At 49.7% G+C, this 9,330-nt stretch overlaps 2 protein-coding genes across 7 annotated transcripts in view; both read right to left on the bottom strand.

The window, feature by feature from the left end:
* LOC111958075 (AP-3 complex subunit mu-2) overlaps window positions 1–2,757 on the bottom strand; it is an 8,709-nt gene extending 5,952 nt beyond the window's left edge. Inside the window, exons 1-6 of one of the 3 annotated variants that reach the window (XM_023979254.2) lie at window positions 2,671–2,757; window positions 1,903–2,187; window positions 1,507–1,678; window positions 1,058–1,195; window positions 827–912; window positions 136–269 (exon numbers count right to left, since the gene is read on the bottom strand). In XM_023979254.2, the coding sequence (XP_023835022.1) occupies window positions 136–269; window positions 827–912; window positions 1,058–1,195; window positions 1,507–1,678; window positions 1,903–2,175 (803 nt within the window). In that variant the 5' untranslated portion in view covers window positions 2,176–2,187; window positions 2,671–2,757. Of the gene's footprint in view, window positions 1–135; window positions 270–826; window positions 913–1,057; window positions 1,196–1,506; window positions 1,679–1,902; window positions 2,188–2,420 lie in introns of all 3 variants that reach the window. The other 2 variants (XM_023979255.2, XM_023979253.2) reach the window with 2 other exon arrangements.
* Window positions 2,758–3,624: 867 nt separating this feature from the next.
* Window positions 3,625–9,330, bottom strand: part of kat6a (K(lysine) acetyltransferase 6A) — a 34,797-nt gene continuing 29,091 nt past the window's right edge. For all 4 annotated transcript variants that reach the window (XM_023979044.2, XM_023979045.2, XM_023979046.2 and 1 more), the window contains exon 17: window positions 3,625–9,171. In XM_023979044.2, coding sequence (XP_023834812.1) covers window positions 5,894–9,171 — 3,278 coding nt within the window. In that variant the 3' untranslated portion in view covers window positions 3,625–5,893. The remainder of the gene's footprint in view (window positions 9,172–9,330) is intronic.

Below are 9,330 nucleotides of genomic sequence, written 5' to 3'. Positions count from 1 at the left end.
GTGTGTGTGTGTGTGTGTGTGTGTGTGTGTGTGTGTGTGTGTGTGTGTGTGTGTGTGTGTGTGTGTGTTATGCCTTGAGCACATAACCTGATGTTTAGTCTGGCTTTGCAGAGGTAAAGAGAGCGCAGTACTGACTTCTGGCAGCTGACGTGGTAGGAGAGCAGCCGGAAGTTTCCGTCTGGGGGGATGAAGGAGAGGATCCTCTCCGCTTCCCAGCGCTTGAACCTCACACACGGGTGAAAGCTCACATCATCTAGCAGACGAGGGTTCTGAGACAGGATCAGACAGGTGTATCAAGATAGAGAGAAAGAGAGGGGGAGAGAGAAACAGACAGGACAATTTTGACACAMTTATTCAGTACAACAGTAAAAAATATGTTTTCAAGACAGAAGAGAAACAGACAGGAAGTCTACAGTTATACAACACAGGTCAAAAACATTACAAACATTAATGATTTCATACGGAGAGGAAGAGAGGGAACGGTTATTTGCTAAGGACAAGAGTGGATATAAACTACTGGCTAGAGCACGAGTGGGCAAYCTACGGATCCGGCCCGCAAGACCATTCAATGGGTTAAAAAAAGCAAAACACTCCAGGCTACTCTTGAACATCTAAAACGAGATAGAAAGTATGTAGAAATTATAATGGACATATATTTTCAAATAACTTCCCTTTTTCTTGACCTTAAATTGCTTTTGACAAAACAAATAGGTCTGGGGAAAAAGTCTGTGCAGCCATCCGCTGAATTTTGAAACCCCAATGTGGCCCTCGAGCTTATATTATTGCCTACCCCTGGGCTAGAGAGAGAGAGAAAGAGAGAACCCACCATGAACGAGAGAGTGAGGTCAGGCATGCCTGTCAGTTTCACACAGGCATCAATCACCCCCTGGATCTCTGCTGTAATAGTGGAGCCTAAGAGTGTGTGAGAGAAATATGGAAAGAGATGGAGAGAGAGGAGAAAGAGTCAATCAGAATGTCAAGTTCTGCGTTTCTGTTGTTTTTAATGGGTCAGGACAGGTTTAGCTGACAGCATGATGGGGCAGTGGGCCAACTATACCTGATTTATCAATGATGGCATCAATCTCCTCCACTACATCAAAATAGGCCTCGTTGTTGGTGTACTTGACTCCAGTGCGTCGCCATGGCACTACAGACAACTGTCCAGTAGGGAGCTGCTCCCCTACATTGGTGCTGCCTACAGACAACAGAACAGTCAAATATGACACAAACATGATGTACACATTCAGATAGTTGTGTACAGTGACATGGGTCTAAATGAAAAGTTTAAGAACATACAGTATTATTTCCAATGCTGCCAATAATATGTAAATAATGATGAATAATTAAGAAATAATGTAAATAATGATGAACACATGTCATGACTAAGGGCCTGTTTTTCATGGTCAGGTTATATGGTATAATACTATGAGTTTGAGGTTTTTAATGGTCAGGAAAAAGTGATGACATAGTGACTGTGTAGAGGCAGACATGGTAATCTTCAGGCACCTGTGATGGTGTTAACCACTGTGCGCAGGATGGTGGGTGGCTTGATGAGCTCTTTGAGGATGTTGGACTCTGTGGCCAGGGGGAAGCCATTGTCCAGCATCTCTTCTAGCAGCTCATATACTACCACCACATTGTCCTTGATCGCTGCCTCTGTGCACACCCCAAAATAGTCCTAATAACAGGGAGGGATGAGTATATTCTGATCAATGACTTACAACTTCCTTTAAAAAGTAAAAACACTTGTAACTTAACAATAAGACAATCAGTAACTCAGAGAGTTACCAGTTCTAAGACTCTAGACTAATGGACAGATTACATTGCAAGGTAGACATYGGTGGTGGTGATGAAGAGCCTGTACAAGTGAAAGGATGAAAAGTTAGTATACCAAGTACAGACCTGGAATGTATCAACTACCCTGTGTAGGAACTCGATGACAAAGAGCGGCGGCACCTCGCTCTGGATGACCGCCACAAAGTAGATGCGGTGCCTGAGGACGCTGATGAGGTAGTGGTGSGGGGTCGGAATGACTGGGGGCACATTCTCCGGCTCACTGGCGCGCTCTTGCGCCTCGAAGAAGTAGTCGCACACGGAGCGGCTCACAACGCTCTTCCAGTGTTTCTCCAGGAAAATGTCCCCCGAGGAATTCACGAGGAACAGGCTGTGGATCATTTTGGCTGGAGGCTGAGATAGGAAAATAAGAATTTAGCGACTCTAAAACGGTTTTAGCTATACCAGCCCATGCCGTTGGAATAAAGTCTGAGTTACACCGCGCGTGTGGTACCTTCAACAAATGTAGACATACATCTATGAGCAGTGACAATGTTTCATGTAGGGTGACAGGTGACACGATTTCATTAAATATTCGGTCCTGCTATCAGGTTCCGCAGTGGGCGGCCGTGCTACGGGTAGGTTACCTGCATGCACACGAACCTGTGCGGTAATAAGATGAGTCGACGGTAATATGGTATTTTACTGGAAGACGGGCCTGCATCTGTATCCCTACAACATCCGTGATTCAGACCCTCCTCCTGCCACACACAGTTGTCTTGTGACAGCAGGCGATCCCGTCATTCAGCGATGGTGAATACCGAGAATGGAATTAATCATGCATTGCTCRCAATATTTTACTGCTATTGCGTCTGTTTAGAAAGTGTAATTACATACCAAAGACAATCTATTGGTGTGTTCCTCTCGCCTTCACCTTTTCTCAATGAAAGATTAGAAAAGGCCGTCGCTTCTTCTCCGTTAGCTGGAACGGAATGAGGAAGCTGACACCAGAGAGGACCAATCGGAGACGAGAAACAGCAAGAATGCCCGCCTCTCCCAAATAGTGATTGGTCCATAGTGCGGAAGTTTCTTAACGTCAGACTCGGAATTCGATTGTAATTGGACAGCGCCTATTAAACGCCAGATGAACATGCACCTTGATTGGCTCACCAAAACGGTGTGTCTGACATTTTGTGTCAAGACATCGTCCACGGATCGTATCAGATTTCATCTTGTGGATACATTATAGATACATTCTATTAATGAGAAATGCAATAGAAAATGGTCCTCTGTAGCTCAGTTGGTAGAGCATGGTGTTTGCGACGCCAGGATAGTATTATATTTTTGTATTTTAAAATAGTGAAGGCTACTTGAATATGTTACACATAATAGGCCACGAATGTGATACTTACATATGTGCAATAGAGATAATAGGCCAACTGTTAAATCAGTATATCATCTGACCCTTTGACAGTTCCATATGTGATTCTGTAAATGATAAATAGGATAATAGAATCGCTCGCTCTGGCTTATATTGAAGATGTAGCAGGTGTCTTGACAAGTAGAAAGCTGTTGATGGGGATGATTGTACATTTTCTTCATAGGGTTCCCTTGAATGGAATGTCTGACTTTCTGCAGTCACCAACTAGCCTTTGATCCACTCTTCTGTACACTGGATCTTATATGAGCCCGCTTCGCATAGCAATATTTACAGGCTTTTTATCTGCAAAGAAGCACAAATAATGTAAGCAAGCAACATTAGTTTCTAAATAAAGAAAATATTATCATTGCCAAGGAGCAGCAATTATTAGGAGTCAGAACAATAGAGCCAAGAAATACCATGACAACATAAATGGCTCAACATAATTTATTTTTGTTTTATGTTAAAATGTACAGAGTTCTTTGAAAGTACTTGCTAAGAAAGAAAAAACTAATAAATGGAAATACATACAGGGACTAAGTAGAGAGATCGAGGCAGCCGGGCGCTATCAACCTTCACAAGGCACCCAGCCAGCCCCATTCCTCTTTATATCTTGCGCTCTCTCTTAGCTTACAARGCACCATGTACAATTACAAAGGATACAAAAAGGGAAGCGATATAAACAGACAAATATACTGAGCTCATTTTTACATGCCTCTTAAATGTAAAGAAGTCYTCCTATTCACACACAAATAATCCAAACAAAAGAACAGCTAAGTGACCTTTAGATATTTGTTTTTTCCTTTTGTTTTAAAATAGCATTAATATACTACACAAAGATAGAAAACTCTAGAGATGAGTGGAATGGAGAGGTTAAAGGCATCTTAAATTCACTAAAAGTGAGTGGTAATTTTTTTTTGTTTTTTTTGTTGAATTTCTTTATAATATTACCTCAAGAGTCAAGCTAAAAAATATGTAGTTTTTGTTCCTGAAACAGAAGTGAAAAAAATGACAGTACCAATATCAACGTCAGAATTTCTTTATATTATAGAAAAAACATTCTCTACAATAGGTTCTAAAGTCAAAAAGAGTCAGCTTGTGTCATAAAAGAAAGCTGCCCAGTCTGATAAAATTCAGAGAAAATAAAACGAACAAACGAAAAACAATAATACACACAAATAATATATGAAACGTCAGGTCTGTAAGAAAAGTATCCTCATTTTGACTTTGAATACTGGAACACTGAGACAACTGGGTAAATTCTTAACCCACCCTCCCCATCCTAACACGGTAACCATCCAGATGTTTGCGTGTGTGGTGGGCGTACACAATGCACAGTATTTGGCATTGGCCACCTCTCTAGATGCTGATGGTCCATAGAGCTCAGACATCTCTACTAGTCAATGGAAGTGCATGGTAGACTTGCACAGATTAACAGAAAACACCCTTCAGAGAGGATGCCTGTCACTAACACTTAACGAAGCGGCTCAGCTGATGTTCCTTAAAGCAGTGAGTTTGACCTCAAATCTCTGTGTATTTATTTATTCCATGGAAGGTTAACTGCATGGGGCTGACAGATGTACACCATCAATGGGGTAAAAAGGCCTAATAGCCTTCTGTGGAGTGTGATGAAAAACGTGTGAATGCTGCAATGGGAGACTGGTGGAKTGTGCTGTGAATCAACAGGAAGTACCAGAACATTTACATCTAATCATTTCAGAACAAACAGCTACAGCATCCTGTTGGTGATGCTGAGAACACTACTGGTTTATTTATTTATGGACAGACTAATGGACAGTGACCKCTCGTCTCTCCTCCATCACTGTATTCCTCTGTTCTGCCCTGATACACACCGTCCTACCTGGAAGACCCTCCACACTTGTTACTCTGTTGTTCTCCAATGAGGCCCCACTTCTACTCATATCTGAGACAAATGCCACGGCTCACAGAAGCAATGGAGATGCGCGTGTGTGAGAATGTGTCGGAGCTAGAGGGTGAACCACCATTCCAGTATGCCACGATCAAAGCATAGACAGGTTGGACTGCACACAAGTTCTTTTCAACAGCTGTCAAAATGAAAACAAAAGTATTCAAAATAATAATAAAATAAAAAAAACAAGTCCATCTACAATTATAATCATAGTCTCTTTTTTAAAGGTAAGGCTTCCTATTTCAATTAAAAGATTGTGTGCATGGTTTCATATATTTAGTTAACCACTTTTTTTTTTCCTTTCTCAGTTTTGACAATGTAAGGTCCTCCAAAGTCCATCTTCCTCTTCCACCTCCTCCACTCTCTGCCAGGTAAACAGTGGAGAGGAGCTCTTCCGTTAGCGTAGAAACTGTGCCAGAGGAGCATGTCGCTTAGGTCTGACTAGACTAGAGCAGTCTGCCATACAGTACCAGGGGACCATTTAGCCGTGATGTATCGCCCCAGCTCTGCCAGCTCACTCCCTACACAGCCAGCTTGGGGGGGGAAATGTGTCCAACTGAATGGAACAAAATGACAACATACAAAACAGAAAAACATAGTCCTCCCTCTCTCTTTGCACTCGCTCGGGCTTTGGAGAGGGTGGATACAACAGTAAGTCATTCAGTAAAGAGAGGCAGAGTCCCTCCCTCCATCAGCGAGTGTCAGGTCAGGTTGGAGAGTGTTCCTCCCATCTGTCTCTAGAGCTGCGGTGTTGTTCTTCGGTGCTCTGCTCATCTGCTCATGTAAGGCGACTGTTTGGGGACGCCGGCGTAGCTGTGGTGGGTGGGGCCCGTGTACATCATGTTGCCGTGGTGATTGGGCTGCATAGGCTGCTGTGGGTACCCCTGTCCCCCCATCATGCCCATCTGCATCTGCATGGGGTACTGGGTGGGCTGGTTCATGTAAGGGGGGTTCCCATGGTAACCGCTGTTCATCATGGGCTGTGGCATGCGGTAGCCTGCCGACATGGCGTTCAGCTGGTTCATGTTCATGGTGTTGTAGCCGGCCGGTGTGGGCATGAGGTTGGGCATCATGCCACGCTGCACAGCCAGGGTACGGGGCGAGCCCTGCATGGCCACGGCCCCAGAGCTGCGTCCGTACAGTTGCTGCTGGTGCGGGGAGGGAGCGGGGGCCAGCTGGGCCTTGGAGCGGATGGAGATGTGGCCCTTCACCGTGGCCATTTGGCCCTGCAGCCGCTGGGTGTGGGGCGGGGGAGGCAGGCCGATGTTGCRGGWGGGCATGTTGCACTGCAGCTGCAGGGAGCCCAGGTTCATGGAGCCAGAGCTCAMTTGMGGYGGGGGGSTCATGGTGGCCTGGCCCTGGGCTAAGGGAGGGWGTGGGGAGGGGGAGAGCTGGGCCAGCCCGGGGTTAGACAGAGAAACACTGGTGGCGTAAGATGTGACAGAGGCCGAGTGAGAGTAGGGCATGGCGTGGGGGTCCATGATGGTGTTGGTGAGCTGCTGCAGCTTAGCCAGGCTGAAAGTGGCCGAGGGCTGTGGGTAACCCCCTGCACCAAAGTCCTGGCCCATCCGCTCGTACAGGCTGCGGCCCCCACCCTGGGAGGCACTCTCAGGGATCTCCATGATCATTGGCGTGGAGCCAAAGCCGTTCCCCATACTGCACTGGGACAGGGGCTGCTGCTGCTGTGGCGGGTGGGGGTTTGGAGGGGCCGAGGGTTGGGGGTTGGGACCCTGCTGCTGCACTTTTTTCTGGGACTGCTGGCTGGCGCTGGGCAGCCTCTCGATCACACAGCTCTGAGGGGACTTGATGCCTTGGTGGGTGTTGGCAGATGGGGGACGGGGTGGCGGCGGGGGCACGCTGTTGTTGCCACCATTGTTGCCTCCCGGCCCGTTATTGGGCCCTGGTCCAGTTTGTTGGATGAGACTGCAGCTGCCCATGGCAAGCTGTGATGTCACTGCGCCGCTGGAAGACGTGAGACAGGGCGCCGGGACAAAGGAGCAGCTGCTGCCCTGTGAGGAGGGTGTGACCGAGCTGGAGGAAGAGGAGGAGCCCGTCGACGACGAGGAAGAGGCAGCCACAGCCGCATGGTTACTGCCGTTGTTCCCTCCCCCGTTGCCCCCGCCTCCCATGGTGGAGTCGTAGCTGCTGGGATTGTCGTAGTTCTCTGTGGTGCTCTCGATGCTGCCCAGGTCACTGAAGCCACTGTCCACCACCTGCTGGGAGTGGTCAGACACCGACGGAACGTCCATCATGGGACTGGTCTCCATGTTCTGCTGGGATGGGGCCGACAAGGAACTGGGGTGCTCAGGAGTGATCTGGGTGTACCCTCCTCCTCCCGTTGCCCCAGTAGGGCCTGGTGTGCCCCCTCTTTGCTGCCCCAGCCCAGATTCCATCATGCCTGCTGGGCTGTTGATGGAGCGGACTGACTGGCTAGGTAAGGGGGGCATGGGGGGGTTAGTGTGGGGCAGGGGGCTGCTGTGCTGGGAGGTTCCACACTCCTCCACCAGGGCCAGGTGGGTAGTCTCCTCCTCGGCCTCCCCGGCGTGGCTGTAGCTCTGCAGGGTGCGGCAGGCGGCCAGCGTCTCTTCACAGTCCTGGTAGGCTCCGTGGGAGACCCCGTGGCTCTCTGGCTCCTCATCCTGGGCCTCTCCCTGGGTTAGAGACTGGACCGCCTGCACTGTCTCCAGGTCCAGCTCGTTGCTGTGGTGGTGCTGACCATGGTGGGACCCGTGGTGGTGGCTCAGCTCCTCCTTGAAGGAGTCGGGGTGCTGGTGAGGGTGTGGGTGCTGGGGCTCCATCAGCAGCGTGACGGTCTTGTCCTCGGGGTGCAGCTGCTGCAGCTCCAGGGGCTCAGAGGGGACTGAGATGGCTGTCACCGTCTCCACCGCCGCGGCAGCTGCTGCTGACTCCTCTGCCTCCCGCCGCCTTCTCTCGTCCTGTGCCGCGTCCAGAGGCCGGCACTTCACCTCCTGCAGCTCCTCCGCCTCTTCGTRCTCCTCTTCGTCCTCCTCCTGCTTGCTGACGTAGGAGTCTCTGGCCTGCACACTGCCCTGCATGTCTAAAAAACCTTCCCCGCCCTGGGGTTCTTCTTTGACGGGAGGAGAGCAGGCGGGGGAGGTAGGTTCTTCCTCGTCATCTTCATCCTCTTCCTCAGAGTCCTGGCTCTTCCGCTTTTTGCTGTTGCTCTTGTCCTCAAGGTGTCCGTCTCCTTCATCGTCTGCATCGTGGTCGTCGCTGCGTCTGCTGCCTGAGCCTGGCGTGGCCTCAGTCCTTCTGCTGCTGGTGCCCAGGGTGGCACACTCTTCATCATCCCTCTCCTCGTCTTCCTCATCCCTGTCAGCCATGACTCTGTCCGTGTCTGGTCTACTGGGCTGGGGAACCCTGGGGCCTCCGGTAGAGGACGGAGAGAGCAGGGAACGGGACGGTGGACGGCTGAGCTTGTCCTCTACCCAGCCCCTCGCTGTCTCCTCCTCCTCTTCTGGTTCTGAGACAGTGGGCTGCTTTGGGACAGGTTGTTGTCGCAGGGCTGGGTTTTTGGGCGGTCTTCCCCGCCTCTTGGGTATTCTCTGCTCCACGGGCTTGGGGAGGTAGTCATCCTCTTCATCAGAGTCTTTGTGTTTGTCGTTGTCGGTAGCTGTGGCTCTTGAGGCCCTCTTGCATGCTCGGACCTCTAGCTGCTGGAGGGGCTTGTCTAGCTGCTGCACCCCTCCCAGACCCAGCCTCTGTCTCTCTGCCTCCTGCCTCTCGGCCTCCTCCTGGGCCCGCTGTAGGTACAAGCTCTGGGGCTTGCGGCCCGGCTTCATCTTGATCTTGGGGTGTGGAGGGTCCCCTGAGTTGGTCAGGCTGGTGTCCCCTGCATTCGGCTTTGCCCCGCTGCCAGGGGGTATGCCCGGCCGTTTCTTCCAGTGCAGGGGCTTACGGGGCTTGCCCTTGGGCCAGCCTTTCTTCTTCTTGACGGGGGCCTCTGGGTTGGCCGCCATGGTCTCTGCTGAGACTGTAGGCTCTGGGTTCCGTAGGAAGGATGCTGGCTTCAGAACAGGAGTGGGTTCTGTACAAGAACAGAGAACAGGAGAGAAATCCATTGTTACACATGCATATCTACTCAAGCAAGTATTGTATATCAATGCCTAACATACAGCTCTGCTCCAACATGTACTATACACCAACACATTGGTATATAAATAACTGCTCTGTTAGCCCTAAGGAC

This window comes from Salvelinus sp. IW2-2015, linkage group LG33, assembly GCF_002910315.2.
Source record: "Salvelinus sp. IW2-2015 linkage group LG33, ASM291031v2, whole genome shotgun sequence".
Taxonomy (NCBI): Eukaryota; Metazoa; Chordata; class Actinopteri; order Salmoniformes; family Salmonidae; genus Salvelinus; species Salvelinus sp. IW2-2015.
Note: the sequence above shows the minus strand (reverse complement) of the source record. Positions and strands in the feature narration are given on the sequence as shown.